The 24168-nt window shown below is 50.2% G+C and overlaps 1 protein-coding gene across 1 annotated transcript in view; it reads left to right on the top strand.

The window, feature by feature from the left end:
* ERI3 (ERI1 exoribonuclease family member 3) overlaps nt 1–24168 on the top strand; it is a 130074-nt gene that overhangs the window by 74091 nt on the left and 31815 nt on the right. Inside the window, exon 7 of the mRNA XM_082286756.1 lies at nt 19217–19316. Coding sequence (XP_082142882.1) covers nt 19217–19316 — 100 coding nt within the window. The remainder of the gene's footprint in view (nt 1–19216; nt 19317–24168) is intronic.

Raw genomic sequence — 24168 nt, 5'->3', positions numbered from 1 at the left:
GCATTTGCTGAAGTGATATGTGGTTGTGTAAAGGCCACGTGCAATGTGTTGGGAAGGTTTGGGTTCTTCAGTGCCCCTCACCCCAGAGGCTACAGGCATGGACTTGGCCCTACAAGTCCCCATCCAGGGGAGCAACGAGTGCCTGGTAGTGGTTGCAGGACCACCCATCACTGCAAGGTTTGCATCTTGCCTGGGTTAAGCAGGGGGTTATTGCTCAGCAGAGGAGGGGGAACAGCAGTGTACAGGAGCAATCCTGCTTCCAAGGGGGAGTCAGACCACCAGGCAGCCCAGAGTTGTCAATGTCCCTTTAACTACAAGGTAATGGACTCCCCCACGCTCAGGCTGAGCTCTGCTCCTGCCTTTGCAGGAACGGTAATGATTGTCAAGGTAGAGCTAATGAGACGTGCACATCTTTAAAGGATCGTGGCTTCCAAGACAAAATTAAAAGGAAAAAAAAGAAGAGAGATGAGGGAAGGAAAGTCCAACTGCACTGCCTTGGCCAGCAAGGTGTCTGTCCATCTGTCTTGCCTGCCCTTGGCAGGATCACCCCTAAATGTCTAGCAGGGCCTCTTTGCTTGCTGCTGCAACTCCCATTTGGCCCTGGGAGCCCCTTCACCTCCACCTGTGACCTTCCCCTCAGCCCCTCTGCAGGCTCTGGTCCCCATGGGGAGAGAGCAGGGCGTTGCTGGATATGTGACACCTTTGCTGCTGTGTGGCATGGCTGTTGGGACAGTGGAGCTGAAAAGTGGGATAGCAGGAAGCATACAAGGAGATTAAGAACACAGGAATATCCTGTCCTGTGTCAGTTGAAGATGTGGGGATGGTGGTACTGTCAGTCCTGGCTCATCCCTCTCTTCATCCTTTTCTCCCAGGTCTGGGATTGATGCAGTTGGCATTTCCAAGTATACATAAAGGTATGGTCTGGATGCCAGGGTTTTAGTGATCCCCCAAATGCCTGTCCCACTGTGGGTGGGGAGGAAGAGATGTCTCCCCTTTAATGTTGGGAAATGCTCCATGGGCACTCCTGGAACAGGAGAGGTTGTGTCAATCAGGCTGAGCCAGGATGTGACCCTTTGGGAAGAGCTGGCAGGGGAGCTGGGACACTGTGTGCGGTGTGTGGTGTAACTGCCTGCCCACACTTTTCCTCCTGTTCTCACTATTTCAACTTCACAGGTTGAATTGGTTCAGCGCAGCCAAACTAAATGAGGAGAAAAATGATCAGTCAAATATTTCTTAAATCTTGTCTTTAAGAGATAAGTGCTTGGCTGGAACTTTAAGGCAGGTAATGAGGCTCTCTTCAGATCAGCTTGTGATGTGGAAAGTGCTAGATTGACCAGGCTGCACCTGGAAGAAAGCTCTGTCACAGCCAGGGACGGTGCAGCACGGGACTCCCCACACTCCGGCACACTGCACCGGCTGCCGCCTGCTGCTCCCTGCTGCCTCTGCCCTCATCCTGCGAGGAGTAGAATACAGCTTGGAGCTGGGGGTAGCAGCCTGTCCACACAAAACTGAGTGACTCCCTTCCACACAAGGGTGTGTCCATGTCAGTCAGTGCTTTGGACCCCAGCCCCATTTGCTCCAGCCATGCAGGTGAGAGCTTGAGTGGAGGTGGTGAGCCAGAGGACCACTGTCCTCCAAAGGGCTCTCACCAGTTTTCAGTTTTAAGCTGACAGATTTGTTTTGCTGTAAAAAATCAGAGTGACTTCAGGCCTTGCAGTGGCTGTGTTAGGTGGGGTTCTCTCAATCACGTCTCAAGCTGGTGCAAGGGGAGAAGGAAAATGATGTCATTCTTCCAGCAGCCTGGTAAGGATGTATTGGTAGGCTCATCCTTCCTTTTCAAGACATTGTCCTTCCCTCTCCAGTGGGGCACCAGCAGTGGTTGTCTGCCTCAGGATGACACTTTCACAAGGCACTTAACAGAGCAGAGGAGCTGGTTTGTTGGAGGAAAAGTGGCAGTGCAGGACCAGCAGAAGAGAAGGGAGCAGTGCTGGGCAAGATGAGATGTACAAGTGTCTCTTCCCAGCTCCAAAATTCTTGTTTCTGCTTTAGTCTGGGACTGGGAAAGAATCTGGTCTTACGTGCATGCTCTGCATGACAATGCTGGTGCCAAACTCCTGTGCCCTTGCTCACTTGTGCCATGCCCACCGGGCAGCACCTTGCCATCCTGCTCTCCTCTAGGGCTCTCCCAGGCAAGAGCTAGGGACCCTCTGAGCTTTCTGGTTTGTATCCAGGATTTTTAGGCCTTCTGTTGTTAATTATAGAGATGTAATAATGTGATTAGTGCACTATTAAAAAAATCGCTGATATGATTACCATGGATTTAATATCACATGATATATCATTACATTGTTACATGGTGACAGATGTAATTGAAATACACTTATTGGAGCCTGGGGTCGTGTTTCATTCAATCACAGCAGCACCTCCGGGGGGCAGAGCAGAAATGGCTAAAAAAAAAAAAATAAAAAGGCATCAGGATTGGAATTTGTAATGAAAACAAAGAAACTTGCAGCCTGTTCAAGTGTGGGGCAACTGCTGGCATTTTCTCCATAGGAATTTAGAAAAGTACAAGTTTGGAGGATGGCTTGGAGGAGATTGGTCAGTCTAATTGAACCTGTTTGCTCAGGGGACCACCAGGAGGACGTGTGCTGTGGACCTGTACCTAGAAGGCTTCCAGCCATCTTGCAGCACACGAGCCTGGCACTATGGGCACTATACCAGTGACCTGTTGGTCCCTCTTGGCTCCTTTTTAAAAGGCAAATGGACCTGAAGGTGGTATTCACTGTGCTGTGGGAAAGCCAGCCAGCTGCTCCCCACCTTCTGCCTAATGCATTTTTGGAGTGAGGGATAACTCAAGTTTCCTCTGTGTTGCTCAGGCTGTGCCACAGCACAAGGGTAGGCAGTGGTGAGCTCACCTGCACAGCTGTGACCTGGGTCATGTTTCCATCCATGTCAGTGAGAAGAGGTGACATCTGTCTCCCACATTATTTTCGAGGGGATCTGCACGTGGGCTTTGGGCAGCTGGGGTGAGGAGAGGAGTAGCTCTCATGTACCCTCTGCAGAGGCAGCAGCTAAACTGGAGCCTGGGCAGGGAAGGCACTTGGCTCTCACTGCCTGTGGGGCAGGGCCTGGGGTAGACAAATGTACCTGTAAGAGAAACACAAAGACCCTGCCTGCTGCTGGTACAAACCTGCTACTTCTCAGCATGGTGGTCAATAAGAAGCTGGTGGGGAACACAGAGGACTCCTTTTCCTTCACCTTCTCCCTTTCCCAGGGTCACCCACCCTCCCAGTCCCCCACAAGGCAAGTTTGGGGTGTTCCCTTGGACAGGATGGGGCTGTGGCAAGACCTCAGAGATACAGCACAACATGCTTAGTGCACTTTAATTGCTCTTATCATCACCATGTGCTAAATCTCATCCCGTAAAGGGATGTGATTTGCCTCAGGTACACCTGTTCCCAACTGTACTGCAGGTCCCAGGGCTATTTTATCTTTGCAACAGATAGTGTGTAGGTGACTTTGAAACTGAAGGGGATGTGTTTAATCTTGTCCTTATCCAAAACAAAGGAAAGAGGAAGAATTTGTGGATGGAACGAAGGCGACTTTTCCACCAACAGGGGAATGGCAATGTGGTGAGCTTGAGACATCTGGATGTTTGCATAATGATGTAGCAGCATCTGGCCCTGGTCACTAGCTCAGCAGTCACACGTTCAGCGCAGCATCACCCCCTGCTCCACTGTGTCTGTCCCCAAGAATAAACCTTGCTGATGCTTGAGGGATCACTTCTATTTTGGGCTTTTAATTCTGTGTCCTCCCCCCAAAGAGTGCTCCCACCCCTCTTTTGTGGAGCCAGCATACCCATTCTAAGCCCTTGTTTTGCTGGGAGCTGTGGAAATTAATTTCCAACTGGCATGGGAGCTCTCTGGATGTGAAGACTCTGGCAAGCATCATTCTTTTGAGGTTAAAAACATAATTTCAGTCTGACCTCTGAGTTTCGGAGCTTTTGTTGGTTTTCTCCACCCCCAGATGGTTTTTGTGTGTGATTTTAAAATAGCCTTCTTCTCTTGGTTGAAGCTAGCTGATGCGTCCACTTCTCATTCGAGGATTGTTGTGTTTTATTAATGCTGTTATTATTCCATTACTGTCATTGCGCTCTTTTATAGCAAATAGCTTAATTTAGTTGAGATACACAGATGCTGAGAGTTTAAGTGAAATCTTCAGCACTTGGTATGCTGGGCACTGAGCAGATATTCCTTAAGCACTTCAGTATAAACCTTTCACTTAAAAACAAATTGGCTGCTGGGGCAGTGCTGGGTGGCAGGAGTTTGGGAGAGGGGAGAAGGAGTGGGGGACTACCTGTTTAGCACCATACAGAGGACCTCATAGTTAAATATGACTACCGGTGCTGAGCAATAAAGCTCCCACTGAGGATTTCACCCCCAAGATGGGCTGTGATGGGTCCCTCTTCCCTACCAGTGCTGCAAGACACAGGGAATTATGCCACCAGCATTGCTGGGTGCTTTGGGTTGAGATGTTTAGGGGTGTGGGGGCAAAGTGTGCTGTAATTTCTTCAGCTGAAGCTGCCTGGCTCCTGGGAGAGGTGGGGACTGGACATACTGCCACCCTGGGGTGGAAGGTACAGTGCCAGTGAAACCCAGTGAATGTCTGAAGGAAAACATGGCTGCTGGAAAGCTGTACTGTGCTGCAAGTAGATCTTGGAGTAGAGGAGTTGAGGAATAACATTGGTGCCCAGATGATTTAGGGGCCAAGGGCCCTGCTGTTAGAAATTACTTGGGTGCTTAAGCCTCCTGGGAAGCTGGTGCAATCCAGGCTTTGAAGTACCTTAGCTACTTCTGAAATTTTACCACTTGCTGTTGACAGATGTTCGTCTGAAATGGATGCTTCTTGCTCGGTGCCTCTGGGCATTCATTAATACTAGTGATAACAATTTCAGATTGCCTCCTACACCTCTTTCCCTGCCTCCATCCCTTAAAAATTACAAAGGTAAAGCTTGTTAGTGTCATGTTATTTGTGCACTTAACTCTTACTGCCTTGGCAAAACCTGCTGATTTTGGTGCTGTCAGTGCCAACATTTCTTTATGTGGGGCAGGGAAAGCCAAGAAGAGAGTGAAGTAAAATGGAGTAGGCATATTGCCACACAGGTTGAGGTGATGCTGATGGTGGTGTTGGCTCAAGTTGTCCTCTACACCTGGCCATGGCATGGTGGGTGCCATGTCCCTTCCAGGTGGTTCTTTGGGAAGCAGCACTTTGCCTTCTCTCTCTACCACCCATAGCTCTAGGACACCCCAGTCTTCCTGGGGAGGGCTCTGCCCCTCTCTCGAAGCCCCCAGGGGCAGCCTCTTTGGGGTGCAGCTAGCAAAGGCTTGCTTCCCCCCTTTTTTCTGTGGCCAAACAAGGGGAGCAGCTCCCTGTGGTGGGGGACAGGTTGGAGAGAAGAAATGGTAACCCACGCTGCCTGTCCCCAGTGTGCACTCATAATAGCTTGGGGGTCCGTGGGGAGTTGTTGGGATCATTTTTATTCCCTGCTTTGAGGCAGCTTTGTGACTTTATCTGGCTTTCAAGGCAGCTGGGGTAGCTAACAACATGCATGGAGCATCCTCTGCGGAGGAGGCCTGGCGCCCGGGTTTGCTAGAGGTCTGCTTTACCACTTACGAGAAACGAGTTAACCTCCCTTTGATCTCAGTTCATGGCTAACCCTTTAACAAAGTCCGGGATGTGCAAGGAAATCAATACTCAAGGCATTGAATTTAACACCAGCCATCAACTCAAGCGTAACACACACACTGACTGACTCCGATTACAAGGAGCGGTCTGGTTTGAAGCTTGTTTGCCAGCTCTCTGGGGTGGTGCGGGGCAGCAGTGGGGAGGGCAGGCATGCTTGCATGGCTTGCTGTCATTCAGGGAGGGAGTAAGAGGGATCTGGTGTGCTCTGCCATGTCCTCCTGATCAGCTCTGCCTTCTGGTGCCCCATGCCTCCTTACACCTCTGATTTGCAGCCCCAGCAGCTGTTCCCTGACACTGGAGCAGAGAGCCTGGGTGCTGTGTACGATCACTGAATGCCTGTTTGTGTACACATGTAATTGTGCTTTGCTGGTGAGGAGCAATAGGACTCAAGGCAGGGCAGGTTCTGCTGAGCCAGACAAAACACAGTACTGAAAGTTAAAAATCTGAAAAATAAAATGCTGTCGGTGGGAAAGGTTGAGTGTCTGGTCAAGGAGGCAGCTGTGTCATTTCGCCAGCTCTAGTCCTCCCCATGGAGATCTAATGAGATTAGTGGAGAACTAATTGGGACACCTTGTTTTGTACCAGCTTCTTACTCTTTGCTGGCACATAGGCAGTGGGCAGGCTGCCTGCTGTGGTTCCACACTGGGAAAGCCAAGTGGTCCACAGCCAAGCACTTTCTGGACAGCCTATGGACCTACTCATCACATCTGAGCCCTCCAACCCCCAGCTGCAGACCAGCTCTTCTCTGGGGACATTTGCTCCTACTTCCCCTTTGTCATTCCACCAGCCACAGCCAGAGCTGAGACAGCACATATAGGTTAGGGATGGGTTCAGAGGGCAGCTGAAGGATGCTGAGGGAATGAGATGAGTGTTCCATGACCCCTCAGCTCTGTCCTTGTGCCATGGCTGGGTGGGGGTCATCCCCCTGCTACACATGCTCAGTAATGTTGGGCAGAGCTCCTGGGATGTGGTCCTCGGGTCTCGTATCATCAGCAGGCAGCAAGGAGGCAAATCCTACTAGCGTTTCCCAGGCTCGCTGACAGGGAAGAGCCAGCCGAGCCACAGAATCTGGGCCTCAGCAGTGGGAAGCAGTGATGGCCCCTTCCACAGGGAGCAGGGCCCAGGGGCATCCATGTGTCTGCGTGTCACAGCCCTTCCCAGCACCTTACAGGAGAACTGCAGACACAGTTAAAAGCCATAATCAGAGAGTGTCCCAGCTTGCCCAGTAAGGAGACCCTGCTTGGCTGGCTGCAGGAGAAGGTGGTGGCCCCCTGTGTCCTTACAGGAGCCCAGTCTGGCTGGAGGTCAGTGAAGCCTGGTGGCAGCAAAGAGCTGTGGAGGTACCTTAAACTCTCTTGGAAGACATGAGTTGAGTTCTTGAGGACCAGAGCCCTTCATTTCTGTCAACTGTGACATGATTTTCTCTGTCACCTTCTCAGGACTGTAACATGGTGCTGGTGCTCCCTTTTCAGTCCAGGTAGCCAGTCCTGCCCCAGACTCCTGCCTGGCTATAGCTGCTGTGGGTCGTCACCCCATGCCTCCTTTAATAACCTCTTCTCAAGACCTTGCCATGTTCTCCTTACAGGTCCCTTTATTCTCTGCTTTCATAACCTCTCTCCAAACTGATTCTCTCATGATGTGCTGCCCAGCCCCTCAGACCATCTCCTTCTGTTTGTTCTTCCATTGAAATTAGGGAGCCTCAATTTTGCTGCTGCTACCCCAGCAGGCTCTGTGCTAGCTGGGCTGCTTGCTTGGTGTTCGCAACCATCGCAGCTCTTAGAGGCGCCTCTGCTTTAACCTCCTCAGTCTTAACCCTGACCTGAGTCAATAATCATGAGGAAGAGCTGCTGCTTAGATGATCCAGTGTAAACTCTATCTTTGATTAGACAGGTATCATCCCTAGCCGCTGGCACAGCAGCACCTTGTTAGCCTTCCTTGGTGTTCCTTCACTGCAGCCATGAGAGCCTCCAACGCAGGCAGGGGATGGGCTGCTGCCCTAGTAATCTTTATTGATCTTTTCCCTGATGTCTTGTGCATTGTATTTCTTGCTTTTCTCTCGTTCTTCCAGCTGCCTCTCCATTGAGCAGCTTTGCATCTTGTGGGAGTGCAGAGAAGCTCTGTTTTTTTCAATTCTTGCAGAGCAGTAGCACTCAGAGGCTCCAACCACTGTTAGAGTGTTGCTTTGCAGTGAAAACTTGGGTTTTGCTCCTGCCTGTTTGCTGTCTGGGAGGAGGAGGTAAGAAGGAGCAGGGCAGGTATCTCCATGCTCCTCTGGTCTGTTGTGGATGGACCAGTTTCTCTGCATTGTGCCAGAGCTGTTTTAGAGAAGGTCATGTATCTGTCCCAAGAAGACCCGACCTGGTGAGCATGAGAATGGAAGGGGTTGTAGGATGTGAGCTGAGGGAGATGTGTGATAAGACATGCAGGATAGAAGTGGTGAGAAGGTCCTGCAGGATCACTCTGCTTTCTTTCCCATCCTCCAGGGCCTGGGTTTTACAAACAGGTTATGAAACTGAGATGTGAACATGCTGGTCACCTGGCATCCGTCTCTTGCTGCCACCTTGCAAGCACCTAACTGTGGCAACAACAGGTTGTGGAAACCAGACAGTTGAACTGCCTTGTCTGGCACCTGCACTGTGAATGGATGTGTAGTTGCACATCACCTCCCACGTGCTTTTCTCTTGGTAACCTGTCCGTGGGTCTCTGCCCTCTATGGTCCCATCCTCCCCATCTGGCATGTTTGTGCACAGCAGCTGAACCATCTCCAGAGACGTCCTTGCCAAAAATGTGCAGACCACCATATGCTGAAACATGCTGTGTGTGGTGCAAAGGAGCAGTATGTCTGCTCTGGACAAATGGCTTTATTTTGCACTGGGAAAACTGGAGTCAAAATGTCACAGCAGTGTTTTGCACAGGAATAGATTGTTCCATTCTAAAGGGCAACAGTTCTGTCACTGGCTTTTACTTTGTGGTTCCCAAGCAGAACTGTTCCCACACAGTGAAACAAGACAATATTTTGGCTTTTCCATCCTGGCTTAGGATGAAAGGTAATGTCTTTGGTCTTTCAGTGGGGTGGACGCAGTTTCCCAGCCTGTTACAGCAAGAGCACACTCCCTGCTAGGAGGCAAGGATGAGTCCCAGGGATGTGTTGCTTCTGCTTTCAGCACGTTTGATCCAGCCCGTCTCTTTCAAGGTGTGTGGAAATGAGCTACAATCTCATCATTCCTGCGGAGGCTTCTCAGAGGAGATAGCAGAAGGGTCACAGCGCCTCTGGAAATCTCCCTTCAGGTGATGTGCCGTCGCATTTCACAGCAGACAGACAGAATAACCTTTAGGGCATGGTAAGAGGCAGCATTTTGAACTCTGAGCTGGGGAGCTCAGGAGCTCATTTCTCTGACACATCATCTGCGTCCCTGCCGGTTCCTGCATCCCCCTGAAATACCTTTGTCCTAATCCATCACTTCCTTAGCTGGAATTTAAAAAAAAGAAAAGCTTGAGAGTTGGTCCCTTGTGTGCTGGCCACACAAAAATCAGTCTCTCCTGCAGAAATGCACCCAGACCCTCTGCTGTGGCAAATTTTGCCTTAATTTGAGCTGATCTCAGTCTGTGCGGAGGTGGGGGGCTGCCCCACCAGGCCAGCTCCTGGCAGCAGAATAGCTCTCCTGCCCTCTCTCACCTTTCCTGCATTGCAGCCTCGGTACGTGGGTCCTGAGTTCGGTTTTTTCCCCCCAGATTTATCGGTTGCAGTCATGGGGAGATGAGTGGGCTGGAGCCAGGTGAGCTGGGGTACCTGCAGGCTAGCACAGGCTGCCCCTACCAACCAGAGGCTGTGCAGCACTGGGAGGAAATTGCTGGCTCTCCCTCCTCCCCACTGTGGAGTAAATAATAGTACTTTTTATTTAGCTATTATTTCCCAGTGGCAGATATCTCCTCGGCTGTCTGTTTAACTATCTTTATCTCACCCTCCTTCTCTGTTTGATATAGTTATAGATAAACAGATAGCTACCTTATTAAATAACATGTTTTAAGAGACCAGTGGTATGGTTAACATAATGCAGCAGCTGTTGATTTGTCTTTCACTGTTGGTTTGTTTTTTGTTTTTTTTTTCTTAAGGAAATGCTTTAAATAAGGGATACTTCATCTATTAAAAAAAATACACTTGTAGCAGCTGCTAAGCCCATCCATAAGCCTGCTTTACGTTGTATTTGTGATGGGACTGACAGTGCATGGAGGAGCCTGATTATACACAATTCCATTTTAGCAAGCCCTGCGATGTAATTTCACAGGGCGATCAGTGTTTGAATGTAATAGCAGCCTGTGCTAAGGTGTCAGAATATTAAAGGCGCTAATGGAAAAGCTCCCTGGTACACAAGGGGGACAGCATTACAGGAGACGTCGCAGATGGCTGGGCACTAAACTAATGGGGCAGGATCCAAGAAGGGAAAAAAAAACTAGAGAAGGGAGAGCTCACGGGAGCACGGGCACCTGCTTCCCTCTCACACGGAAATTAAACAGCGAGCGAGGGAGAGGCGAGCGTGTGCGTGTGTAAAGATAGAAATTGAGGGGGGAAAATACCCCCTCTTGAAAGGCTTGAAGGTTTTGACAGCAAGCCCAGTGCCAGCTTTGCTTGGGAAAGGCTTGGGGTTAGATTAAAGGGGTGTGTGTTTGGGGGACTGTGGAGAGGTTTGAACATCACAGCCATCGTCTGGCCCTGGAAAGAGAAGAGTGATGGATGTTACCCACCCTATTGTAATCTGGCAGAACTGCAGCTCTCTTTGGTGGTTGTTCATCTCCAGTTAAATCCAGGGAGGGTGAGAGGTATCCACCTTGCAGCTTCCCTGACAGCTCAGCTCTGCAGCAAGGTGCATCTGCTGGGGCCCTGTCATGCTCATTTCTGTCCTCATGTATCCAGGGGCTGAGGCTGGGTCTGATTAAGGGGCAATGTCAACATTTTCCTGTTTTCCAGCACAGTTAGAGGCATCTTCTCCCTCCCTGTGAACCCCCAGTTTCCTCAGGAGCAGCCAGAATTGGACCGATCCATCCCTGTCCGTATGGAGAGGCTTCTGTGCCTGTGGTGAATCATCCATGAAGTGCGCTTGTGGGTTTTCCTTGGTATCATACCCAGCTTCCCGCTCTGCTGGCCACAAAGCTGCCGTAGGGAAAGGCTTAGCGCTGCTTTCCTGCTTGAATTGGCCCCACAGGGGCTGCGGTGGTCGGGGGATAGGATGTGAGCCTGTCCTTCCAGGGCTGGAAGGGTAAATCAGCCACGTGTAGGTACTCCCTGGAAGCTGTCTGCCATGTCGTCATGTGTCTGCCTTTCAGGCACTAATCGGGAGCTGCTGGTGTATCTTAGTGCTGGGAGCCAATTGCGTACATCAGAATAACCCAGCTTGGGTCTGTCTCCCTGCAGTGCCTCCAGGAATGCAGGGACACCATGAGAAGTCAGCCCTGCCACTTGTCCCAGACCAGGAAAGGCACTGGGTATGTGTCGCCCAGACCCCCTGGTCATGCTAGCAGCCCATCTTTGGGCTGCTTTCTTGGTTGTTTTATGGCTCTGCTTGTCACCTGTCCTGGGCCAGCGCTGGCTTGTGCACACTCCAGCTCTATTTCCCAGCCCTCCAGGAACCCAGACCTGTAGTTTTGTTTTGCTTGTGACCAAACCCAGGGCTTTGACCCAGATCTCCATGGTATTAACCTAGTGTGTCGCCAGCCGCAGAGCACACCGCAGTCAAGAACATTTTATCCAGGATAATCCGTAGCCTGGGAGCAAGGCAAAGACTGTTCTTGTTCAAACACAGGGAAATGTGAAGCCTAAACCGCTTGGCACTTTGACACCCTGGAGTCAGGCACACCAGCGTGTTTCTGTTGCAGCCTAAGCCAGGTGCATGCTAATCCCACACGGCAGCAGGGACACCTTCCTGCTGCCTGATGGGACCACAGCATCCAAATGCACCCTGGAGAGGGGCTCTTGGTGTCTGCAGGGTCCATCCTACCCCTCCTGAAGTTCAGAGGAGTTTTGGCAGTGAATTTGTACAGCTGTGGCTGAGTTGAGATATTGCCAGGACACAAGCAGGATGAGGCTGCTCAGATGTGTCTGAATGGGAATAGGCAAGGCAAGAGATGCCTCCGTTTCCCTTTTGCAGAGCTCCTATGGACAGAGCTCTGATGGCATGGGCTGCTTTTAGTAAGGAGAAAGCACATACAGTTGTGCTGCATCCTCTGCATCTTCTCTGACATCTTGGTGCCTTCCCTTAAGCTTGACCTGTCCTCCTCCTGCAGTTTGGGGGCAACTTGCCCTCTGTAAAGCATTTCCCAAAGGTGAGCAGAGCCAGGCAGTTCCTGTGTGCCCAGCACTCACCTTTCAAAAAACAGACCATTCATCTTTTTATTTGTTTAATTTACTCCTCGATGTGAGGCATAAAGTTGTTTCTGTTCTAACAAGCAGCTTTGCAAATGGACTGAAGTGGACACCAGCTGGGCTTGCTAAAGGCTCCCTGCATCCAGGACACAAGGGAAGCTGGCTGTGTGGCACTGTTCTTTGAAAAGCCCTTGTGTGAAGAGGGCAGAGTACCAGGCAAGGCCCCAGCATCTTTTTAGCAATGTGAGGGGATTTTGTCCAGATCTCATCCTCTCACTGGCAGGAATTTCCAGTTTTCCCTTACTTTCACCCAAGTGGAGCCAGCCCCCCTGCATGGTGTCCTCTTTTTCAGTGTGTCAGCTGCCCTCCTACTCCCACAGCTCTCAGAGGTTTTGTGCTCTGGAGAGTGATGTTCCCTGGGAAAGGGCACTGCTCCCTTCTTCCCCAGCATCCTTCTGTGCCCAAACCCCAAATAAACCATGTCCTGCAATGGCACTGCAGGTATATTTGGCAAAGGACAAAATGCTTTTGTCACCCCCACTCTGTAATGATTGGCTTAGGTTCACAGATGCTACGTTGGGCAAAAGTTGTTTTTGTGCACCCAATACCACTTTTGAGTGTTCTCAGTGCACTGAGAAAAACTAATTAAACATGAGTGGTGTTGATGCTGTACCTGGTCAGTCTGGAGGCCCCTCTTGCCACTGTGTTTGTAAAAATTAAATGCCTCTTATTAGTGGCGCAGCAGAGGTCTCTAATATGCGTGGACAGAAAGGCAGGGATGGATGGAGTTGGTGTCAGGGCAGCAATTGCTTATCGTGCCTTATCTGGGAATATGAAACTGTATTGCATGACATCCAGAGGCAGGCTGAATAGATATGCCAATTCATCTCGAGCCCGGGCTTTGACAAGCTAGACTGCCCTTGTTGAAAGGCATCAGTCAAACAAGAGCTGCTGGCTGCTTTTCCCTTTTTTATACTTTCTCTCGCTCCCGCGCTCCCTCTCCCTCTCTCGCTGCCTCCCCTCCCTCCACCTCTTTTTTCTAAGCTTTTTCCACACAAAATTGAAAAGCTTTGGAAATAATAATAATAAAAGCCCCCCAAACTAATACCATTTTAAGTACACCCCCCTCCCTCCCCAAATGGGATTGATAAGGAACCCCAGTGTATGAAGGCATGTTTAGATAACATTGAGAATATTATAGCGAGTGAGAGAAAGTAGGGGAAAAGCTTCCTGCCGCGTCTAAGCCGGGAAAGGCGACGGCACCCTGGCTAATACGAGTGTTTAATATTTGATGTGTTGGGATAAAGCAGGATCACCTTCGAATTGAATTGAGTGTCAGAATGAGAATCTATTACTGAAATTCTTGTGTGATTTGACAGCAAAGCAGACGATGTTATTCTTCACTAGTTACTGCAATCTTCTCCCCTACATCACTTAAATATTTTTTTCTTTGCTTGAGTAAACACACATTATCCTTTTTTTCCACCTCCCTTTCCTTTTTTCTCTCCCTCTTTTATACTTATTTTTTTATTTATTTTTTTCTTAAATCAAACCTGCCTTCCACAGGGCTGATGGAGTAGATTGTTATTTCTTTATTTGTCCTATTAAATGGAATTCCTGATCATTTAATCCTGCTTTTGTAAGTGATTTAAAAATACTTGAAAAGCTGTGAATGTGGCAGCACTTCTGACTAAACTGCTTAAAAGGGACACATTACACCTGGGTTTAGCTCCTGCCTCCTGACAGCCAGCAAGGGTAGCAGGCTCCAGTGCTGCCAGAGCCATCCCGGGCTCCGTGCCTCCATCCTGCCAGGCACGCTTTCCTCTGTGCCCTCCCTGCGACAGAGGAGCTCCGCTGTTGTCATCTGGGGCTTGGCAAGCTGCTTAGTCATTACCTGCCTCTTCTTTAATTGCATTCAGCCCTGTCCAGGAGCCTCCTACTAAATGATTTGGCGGTGGGGTCAGCCCCTCAGTGGTGTTACATTTGCCTCATATCGTGCTGGTAAATTTGCTTGGCAAGAAATCCCAACAAGAATTGTCCAGTTCCCATTCCTGGACTGGCATGCAATTAAAATGGGAACACCCTGGAGCCTCCAGTGTCCTGAGTGCTATTCAGGGATGTCCTGCAAGATACTCCCAGCCCCAAAACCTTACAGTCACTAAAAACATTTCAAACTATGTTTAAAAGCCCACTTAGTCATAGACATGACCGCTTTTTTTTCTTCCCACCATACAAGCTAATATAAAACCTTGACACCTCATTGTGGCAGCAGTGGAATAAGGGGAGTTAGATGGGAAATGCTTATTTTGGGCGGATCCAGTGCACAGCTGACATGACAGGAGGAGGAAGATGCTTTTGCTGTTCCAAAGACATTTTCTCTGTTGCAGAAATGTCAGGGGCTTCACCTTGGATCGGGCCATCAGCTGTGCCCAGCCTGATCCTGAGGGAGCACAGCTGGTACCTGCTGCTTGCCCAAGCTAAGGGCAGCTGGGAGTTCTCACAGCTTCTTTCTGTCTATTCAAAACAATGTATTTTTCAGGTGTCTTTTTGAAATTCTTAATGGAAACTTTCAGCAAAACCCACCACTTTTCTTATTCCCTAGCACCCACCCTTCAGCATCTTCTCAGACTGCTTGAGCTCCTTTACTCCTGGGAGGATTTTTTTCTGAAAGGAAGTATTTTCTCCCTGCCTGAAAGTGTCTGTATTAATATTAAAATTGCAATTAGCAGATGAAACATAACATATAAAACCTCTTGGCTGGACATGTAAAATAAAATGACAGAGTTGCCCAGCTGGTCAGAGCAGGACATACTCTGTGCCAGTCCTGGCAGTTCTTGCTGCCATGGTTTGTGAACATGCTCATGCCATTGCAAAGCACAAAGGTCCGCTTCCCTCCTGCCCTTCAGCTAAAGCGTGCAGGGTGATGCAACGCCAGCAGCTCTAGTAGAGGGCAGAGGGGCCAGGAGCTGGCCAGCAGGTCACAGCATCGACAGGTGTGGAAAGAACAAGGCTGGCTCTGCTGACAGAGCTCCAGCAACTCTGTGAGGACCGGCTCTGTTCCTGCCTCTGCATGTGGGGAGGATTTGTGGGGCACCCTTATTCTGATCTCTGAACAGGTGCCTGTTTATATGCTGTGGGGTGTTTAATTTTGCCTTAACGTGACTGCCAAACACCAGTTTTTGTGAAGTGTGCTGGGCACTTCCCCATAAATAAATGATGGAGCATTATTCAGTTGACTTAGATCAATACATCAGCTTGACAAGTTCTAGTTCTGGGAATTTTCTGACCCCCTGGAACATCTTCTCTGCAGCTGTGCTGCTTACAATACATGGTGTGCAGCCTAAAAAAATTCCAGGGAGCAGCGCGTCAGGACCCAACCGTGCTGGTGCTGCCGCCTTGCTGGGGCGCTGATGTGCACTGGGATTGCAGCAAGGACAGGTGGGCCAACCTCAGTGCCAAACTGCACTAGCAGCCAGCACCATGGGACTGCCCAGCCTCGCTGGCATGCTCTCTGTCCCAGTGCAGGGGACCATCTTTGTACCCCAGTGCTGTCAGAAATAGGCCACGGAGCTCTTGTTTCAGGCTCTTTGCAGTCTGAGGCAGATGCGTCATAGCTACTGGGAAGGTTTGTGACCTGGTGCAACAGGAGGTTGGTTTCAGACCTTTTTAGCTCTGTTGTAAAGCCAACCTCAGATGCTGTGATTCTGCGCATGCGTCATCCCCATGCCCCATGTTTTATCCCCACTTCTGGTTTTTGGATTTTCTGCAGGATATGTGAGGTGCAGGTTACATCATGACCTACCTCCCCACACCAGCACTTGTTTAACAAGGTGTGGATTATCCGTGGTGCTGGCTCTGTGCATGGAAACACAGTATGTTCCTAATCTCCTGCTGCTATTAGCTCACATTTATCACAGGAGTATCTGCTTACCTTTGATTTGAGATCCCTCCATCGGGGACGCAGGGCGGTATTTGTCTGTGAACTGCTGTGTATGCCTATGGGATTGTATAAGTAAATAAATATAATTAATAATCATCTGACTTCAGAGCAGCATTGGCAGGGAGGTAAATGTAGCCTTCACAGAATTACAAACAAAATCAGGAAAAAAGGAAAACCTTTCTAGGAGATGGTACGAATGGAAATAATTGTATTCGGGCTGCTTGAAAATTATTCTGTAAACATTGTTTGAGTGGTTTTTAGCAGATCAGAAATACTGAGTTTCTCTCTAAATCAGAATTTTGGCCAGAACCATTTAAAAATAGCTTTTTTAAAAGATGGCTGCATTTTTATCAATTAAAATGCAGATAAAAATTAAAAACCACAGGGTCCTAGCCCTGCTTCAGTGTCTGACCTAAAAGGGAGCAACCCAGTCTCTGCAACACCAGGACTGAACCAGAGAGATGAACAAAGTAGTGCAATTTCCTCACAGAAAGGGTTTCATGGCATTTTTTGAAATCCTTTGGCTTGCAAGCAAACCAGGGGCATCTCAGACTTTCTCACAGTTTGCCATCGGGATAAGCACTGAAGGGACAGGGGTCTGTGCCACTGTGTGGTCACAGAGCTGGCAGGAAAGTGGTTGACACCAGTGTCCCAGCAGCTCCAGTGAGCCAGTGGCCACGGCCACCCCTGCGGGCTGGGTACCCCGGTGTTGGGGAGCCACTGGCGCTTTCTGCCTCGCTTTAACAGTCAGAAGAAGAACTTTCCTGTTTAAAGATTAAACGTTGTCTTTAAATATTAAACAGCAAAGCTCTTTGCTCTTGATTGTGTGGCTGCTGCCAGCAGGCGGCTCAGAATTGCCACTTTTAATTTAAAAACTTTATTTTCCAGCGCAGCCCAGCAATGGCTCCTCCTCTCGGCCAGCGGTGGCTGATCTCTCCCCTGCCTTCATCCCTCCATCACCGCTGCCTGCACTTCCCTCTGCCTGCAGCAGTGACGGTCCCTGCCAGCCCCGGAGTGTGAGCAGCCTTGTCTGGGACTGATCAATGCCCCTGGCACTTCCTTCCAAAACCCCAGGAAAAACAATTAAAACTCGATCGATCCTGCAGGCAGCTTTGAATATGCATAAGTGCACACTTGACCTTCAGTGGTCAGGCCAACTTCCACCCCGGCTGCTTAGGTAGTTTGCTCAGGTATTGCGGCTGTACCGAATGACCTTGATCAGGAAAGCAGAAGGCGATGCCGAGATGGGCCCGGTGCTGATCCGGGGGCTAGGGCACACGCTGCCAGCTCCCTGCTGCTGCTGCTGCAGAGCCAGGGGAGGCAGCCTGGGGTTGGCACTAACACCCAGCTGCCAGGAGCCTTCCAAAGCTGTCCCCGTGGCTTTCCCGGGATCCTGCCAGCCTCCCTCTGTGCTCCCTCAGTTGCTTCTGGCCAGAGTCCAAGGGACGTCTGGGCTGGGAAGGCAGCCTACGATATGGGAGCTCCCTGTGCAGGGACACCCCTGCTCCTTCCTCATCCGGGGATGCCGCTTCCCCAGGGATGGCCCTCACTGCTGTCAGTCCACTGGTGCTGAGCGTGGGAGCTTTCCTATGCTCTGCCTGGGTTTGCCCTGTGGGATGAAGCCCAAGTGGAACTACTTCTGCCGCCCGGCAGCTGGGTGGCAGGGTTCCACCCTGTAGCCCAGCCTCTGGCTCCCCCCACCCTGTCCTGGCCAGCCTGCATCCTGATCATGGCAGTGAACGTACCAATGCGTGTTTGTCGAAGGCAAAGGAAACCTCCCCGTTGTGTACACAAAGTGTAATTTCAGTGAATTATGCATAGACTTAATTAGGAGTTTTAATTGCTAATCATCTCCCAACAGGATTAGCAATGCTGTCTATTAATTATCTGTGGAGCCCTCTGTTTTGCTAAGGCAGGAGTAACAAAGCAGCATGAATGGCTACGTGGGCCACTAATAAATTAACTCCCCCAAGCCCTGTGGCTCCCGGGGGGCTTCCAGCAGCAGGGGCTGCGCAGGGGCTGGACCCGCCTGTTCTAGACAGAGCAGCAGGTAGCAGAAAAGAGGGGCAGCAGGAGGTCCCAGCAGCAGGCTGGTGGGCTGGTGGGGGACATCCCTCAGCTCTGCTCATCCCCATTCCTGCTGCAGAGAGCATTTCCCTGGCATTTGCAGCCTGCGGAAGGTGTCGGCAGTGCCCTGCCACACTGTGGCTGCCGTTAGCGATGATTCCCTGCTGCAGGAGGGAGATACGGGCTGCTGGATTGACCTGATCTCATCTGGGGACAATGGCCCTCACGGCAGCAAAGATAGTGCCAGCATGAGCGATGCTAAGCCCACGCACCCTTCTTACTGCTCACAATGCGTTCTGAGCTTAATTCCTCAAGATGAAGAAGATATGTGGCTGTCAGGCTGTAATTACAGCCGTGCGTGTGACATGGAGGCCCAGCTGCTTTCATGTTTGCATTGTCCAGTGGGTTTTTGTACTGCTTGGGCTCCCAGCTGCCTTGCCCCTCCTGGAAGCCCTGCTGGGGGATGCAGTGGGTATGGAGCAGGTTCCCTCTGGCCAGACTGCAGGCTCTGTGCAGTGGGGTGAGCAGTGCTGGCTCCCAGTAGGATTTGTGCCAGTGATGGAGAGCACTGAGGCAAATAGGGCTTGGGGTGAAAGGGAGAGGGAGCTGGGAGGGCTGTGCTTGCCAGAGGGGAAGGGGCCTGCTGGCCAGGCCAGACTGGGAATGAGCACCCTTTTCCAAATCCCCTGACTCGTGTTGGCGGCCCTGTTGAGGCAGGAGTGGGTGGATGTTTGTGGAGCATCTAAAGGACACGGGGGATGAGCTCAGAGCCCCTGGCTTCCCCCCCACAGCATGGCAAAGGTGGCCTTGAGTGATGCAAATCCCTCTGTCACAAGGATTGTCAAGTGTACAGGACACCACCAGAGGCTCTGGACACCTCTAAGGAGCATCAAGTGGGACAGGGCAGGGCGAGAGTGCTTTGTGTGGGCAACTCCAGGAGAGCTGCTGCAAGGGTGATGTGTGGGTCCACACTGAACACAGTGGGCACAGACACACACCAGCCCCTGAACACAGACCCATGCCAGCCCCAGGAGCAGTCTGACCTGGGCAAGTACAGATCATGCCTGCACATGGCCTATGTCTGACCCTCTGCTTCTCTCTTCCAGGCGTACAGCTTTGCCATGGGGAGTTGGCCAAAGAACGGGCTCTTAGACATGAACAAAGGACTGAATCTACAGCACATAGGGAGGCCTCACAGCGGGATAGGTGAGTGATGCTGCCCCATGCCATTCCCATCCCTACAGCTGCTGCTCTGGGTGTGTGGATGTGTCTCAGCTCCAAAACATTGTCCAGTCTGGGGTGCTGAGAACCAGCCAAAGGGCTGCAGAGTCCCCACCTGGTGGAAGGGATGAAGATGTGTCAGGGCAGAGTGGACATGTGGATGACATGCCCTCAGTCCATTGCACATGCCAGTGTGCCAGACATACCTGCCTGTGCCCCTGGCTGGGGAGCTGCTTCCCTCCTAGACTGCTCTAGCAGTGCTTGGGTTGGGGTTGGATGTGGGCAGCACCAGGTTCCTGGAGCACACCTGGTGGTCGCCAGGCTGGGTGGAATGCTCTCCCTGTTGGACCAATTCTCCAGTTGCTCTGGATGCTGCAGTCCTTGGAAAGGAGGCTGTGCTGTCTGGCTTGGGAACTGGCTGGAAACACACTGCAGAGTGAAGATGCTTGATCCCAGCTGGAGAACTGAATGATCATCCTGTTTGCTCACACGTGTGATGAGTTTCGTGGTCCTGCAGCGTGCTCCAAGATAAACTGATAAACAGTGCTCTGAGATAAACAGTGGCAGAGTTCCATGTATCCCCCAACTCCTCTGCACCAGGGATCAAAGTGATATGAGGGAGACCTGGCCCAGGACACTGAGGCCATGTATCTGCCTGCTGCTTAACACTGGGGATGCAGAGCTGGTACAGCAGCAGGCTGTGGTACGGGCAGGAGCTCAGATTTACTGGGCTGGAGACAGGACTGTGACTCAGGGCTGCATCACTCTTGTCTGTCCTGTTTCTCTGCAGAGCAGTGGACTGCCTCTTGGAGACCTCTTGGTCAGGTATTCTCTCAGCCTCCCAGCCTTTCATCCACAATGACTTTTGAGCATTAAAGTTTGCAAGGAGGTATGATTTACTTGGAAAAGTCACTGACTACCTGGGCCTTGAAGAGGCTGTTTAATATTGTTTCAAGACTCTAACCATTAAACTCTCCAATCAATCCAAGTTAAGGAGATGAATTATTTAAAGCTCACCAGCTTTTAATTAGCAAGCTCCTTTTGAACTATGGATCTGGTTGCATTATTGACAGAGGTAGCATTAAAATTTGCTTCCCTGCCTGGGAGCAGATTTGCCTGGATTGTGTGCCATGTTGGGGGGGATCATGGGCAGGGAGCAGGAATTGCAGGAGTTGTGTGTGCATGTCCTGCTCTGAGGACTTGGGCTTTTTATGGGGTTTCCTGGTAGATGCAGAGTTGGTTTCTGCCTCATCATTCCTCATTTTATTTAGGTGATGAGCTCTCTTGTTGCTGTCATCCCTTACTCCAACAGAGTGCCCCATCTCTGGAGTATCATCTGTCTGCTGTTGGTTTCTGCCCCTTTATTTCAGTGCTGTTGTCTTGCACAGTTGTGACTCCTCTGCCTGTCGGAGTTCAGGGATTTGCTGTTCACGTCCTCCCCATTCCAGTCCTTTAGGAGGGTTTTGCCAAACTCCCTCTGTGGAGGAGCTTTCCCAACTCTCCCCAGTACAGAGTAAGCCATGGGCTAATTGCCCGTGGAAAGCGAGGCCCAGCAGCCAAGCTCCCTTCTTGCAGCTCTCCATCCCAGTGGCAAACCTGCCTTTCCCACACTGCTTGGAAGGGGTTTACATGGGTGCTGTGAAGGATTCCAGGCCAGCAGTGTGACGGTCTCCATCTCCTTGGTACTGCCAGTGGTGCACATGTGCCCTGTGTGTTACATCCTGCTGGCTGCTCCGTTTGGGCTGGCTCCAGAGCAGATCTGTCTTGGATGTCTGCAATCCTCTGCCTGCAGAGGTGGTAGCCACTGGCACCGTGTACCTGGTGGCTTTACCGCAGGCTGAGTCCCCCAGAGTGAGCTGGAGTTGGGGAGAAGAACTCCTCCTCCCAGCCAGCTTGGGACCACCAGGCACAGCTGCTGTCAGGGGTGCTGACTTGGTGGCTTGGTAGCCCAGTGTCCCTCTGGGAGAAGGCTTGGGGCAATGCTGGTGTCCAGACACATGCCTTGCCTGGCATTGTTTTCAAAGAACCAGCTTCCTGGCTTTCTGGCCACTTCATTTCCCAGCCTGGCCTTGGCATGACTCAGGTGTTGGTTCTAGTGACAGCCCAGGAGGTTCCCCAAGCCAAGGACTGAGGAGGGACTGCTCACTGCAGAGGCAGCTCATCTTCCTTGGGTCCAGCCTTGCTGCCTCATCCTGGAGCTGGCATCAGTCATCCGCAGCCAAGTCCTTCTATACTGGCCACTGGGACTGGGCACAGTCATCCCAATTGCTGATGGTCACCCTGTGGCCTGAACAGTCCTTACCTATCTCTTTTTCATGCTTTCAACTGCCCATGCTTCAGTGTTGGGAGGAGTCATCCATTCCTTTCCCTGCCCAGGGCTGCCCTTCCCTTGCCTCTCTGACTGTAAGGAGCCTTGCTCCCAACACAGCCCAACTTCTCAGCTGAACAAATGACCCCTAATCAAGGACTGCTGCAGAAGGAAGTGGAGAACAGTGAAGCCTGCCAGCCTCTTGCTGTCCACAGTGAGACAGGAGCTGGCTGTGGATCTGGGGTTGGTCACATGCCATCTAGAGCTTCCCTTCTCTGTGCTCAGCCCTGGAGTGCAGCAGTGTTGAGGGAATGTTAGGGAGCTGAGAGGAGGCTTTCTGGGGCATCCAAGGTGCGGTCAGCCTCTGATTTTCATGGCCCTCGTGGATCACTGATGGCCAAAAATCTGCAAACCAAAGAGGGCTGAGAAGGCAGCAGCAAGGAGATTTGTTAGCCAGTCTCACGTTTCACAGATACCGTGCTGTGTAAGTGTCTGTGTAGCTCCTTTCCTGGCAGTCTGGGGAGCGATCCAGGGAGATGCAAACATTCCTGTGAAGCCTCAGCTTGCTTATGCAGGAATGCACAACACGGATATTTCCCTTCAAATCTGACAGAAAAATTGCAGTGGATGGCCACTTGTTTTTGCAAACAATTTGCAAAGAATTTTGCCATCTTGCCTGATGGATTCTGTATTGCTTTGTTTTCAAATCACTTTCTGTTTCACTGTCTCAGCAGGTATCTGTTCCAAATCCCTGCACTTGACATGCTCTGGGACCAGTCCTGTTCTGTGCTTCATCTTCTTTCCTTCACCATGTTCAAAATCTGCAGGGTTCAGGGTGCTCAACACCTGCAGGACCAAGGCTGGATTCTGGATGGGAAGCACCTTAGTGCACACAGGCAGGACGGGCTCGTGCCAGAGCACAGTGGAGTCTCCCCACATGCCCTGGGACACACAGCTGCACGTACAGCAAGTTGCTGCACAGAGTTCATGTTCTAGCTTTTGTCTGGTTTCTGTTCATGGGCAAGTGAGCTGCAAAGCTTATCGAGGGGGCAGAAGAGTGATTTGTGTCCCCAAATACACCAAAATGTATCTGCATACACTGCAAATACAGCTGCCTTGGGGTGGGATGGGTGCAGGTCTGGTGTCATTGTGTTCTTGCAGGGAAAAGGTAAAGAAAGGGGGAAAATGTAAATATTTCAGGATAAGGAGATGGAAAAGTTCTGCTCTAGAGAGTGAGGAGGCAGGAATTCCTTGGGAGATCAGAAAGGAGCAAAAGGGGTGTGAAGCCTATTCTTTCATGCCCTTTCTTAGGTTGATATTTCATCTCTAAGGATTCCTTCTGGGCTGAATGTGGCCCTGACTGGAGAGGACATTTTTATGCACCTTCCATCTCTTCTCTAACACAGGTTAGATATGTGTCAGCTCCAGTGTGGGTTGTAGAATCCTGGGCTGAGGAACTTTTCTTTGTCTGCTGTTTTCTTGGCCCTCAGCAAAATGAAGTTGAGTCTTGCCAAGAAGTGACTCAGTCTTACATATATGGGGACATTGCCATTCTTGACACATGTGTTTGAGGCGGTGCTTGCCAAAAGCAAGCTGCAGCTTTTAATGGGAATCTTGGCACTCGCACGCAAAGACCAGCATTCACAGGCTCCACACCAGTGGAGCTGGGCACCTGTGTTGTCTCTCTGCTGAGAGTCAGAGACTCACACAAATCAGAAGGATTAAAATCCCAGGTTTTAGTTGTGATTTCAATCACACAGCAGATCACCTGCATTCAGAAATTGATTTTCTTCTGATTTTGCCCCTTTTTTAACCTGTTTCCCTGAAAAAAGGTCACATTTTACTGAACAGCACCTATCAAACAAGTGCAGCTTTCCTTACCACTGCCCAATTGTTAAATCTGGTTATTCTTTTACTCATCAAATACTCTATTTTTGCTACATTTATTTTGATCGATTATGTAACATGATATGCCTTTAGTCTTAATTTTAAAATAGTTTTTACATTAGAAAAATGGTGAATTGCTATTTGTTCTTGAAGAGTTGGTGATTAAATTAATTACTCATGATTGCTCTTTTGGATGAAAACTGTAATGCCATGCTAAAGTACCCCAGTGGTAGTTTGAATTGATTTTATTAGGAAAATCCTCTTTCCTTTGCAAATATTCACTACGGAAAGAAAAGTAAATTTCAGAATACTTTCTAGGTAAAAACACCTGGTACGTGAAACCAAAACAAGAAGTGATCAGTGAGCTGAAGGAGTGTTCCTGGAAAACAGCCTTTCAAGATATTAGAATGAGTACATCTCATCCTCTCTCACCTTAGTTGGTTGGTTGGTTTGTTTTCACTGATTATGGAAAGATAAAAGACAAACCTTCTTTTTTATTTTCAGTCCTTTGTTGTTTCTCAGCTCTGAACAAGCCAGTTCTTGAACTGAAAATACACCAAAACCAGCAAAAAGTTTCCAAAACTGAACGAGTAGCAGCTCCTGCTGGGAAAGTTTTTTTCTCATTTGTCAGTTCTGCTTCCA

Source organism: Coloeus monedula, assembly GCF_965178545.1.
Source record: "Coloeus monedula genome assembly, chromosome: 9".
Taxonomy (NCBI): Eukaryota; Metazoa; Chordata; class Aves; order Passeriformes; family Corvidae; genus Coloeus; species Coloeus monedula.
This window is presented reverse-complemented; position numbering and strand designations above follow the sequence as displayed.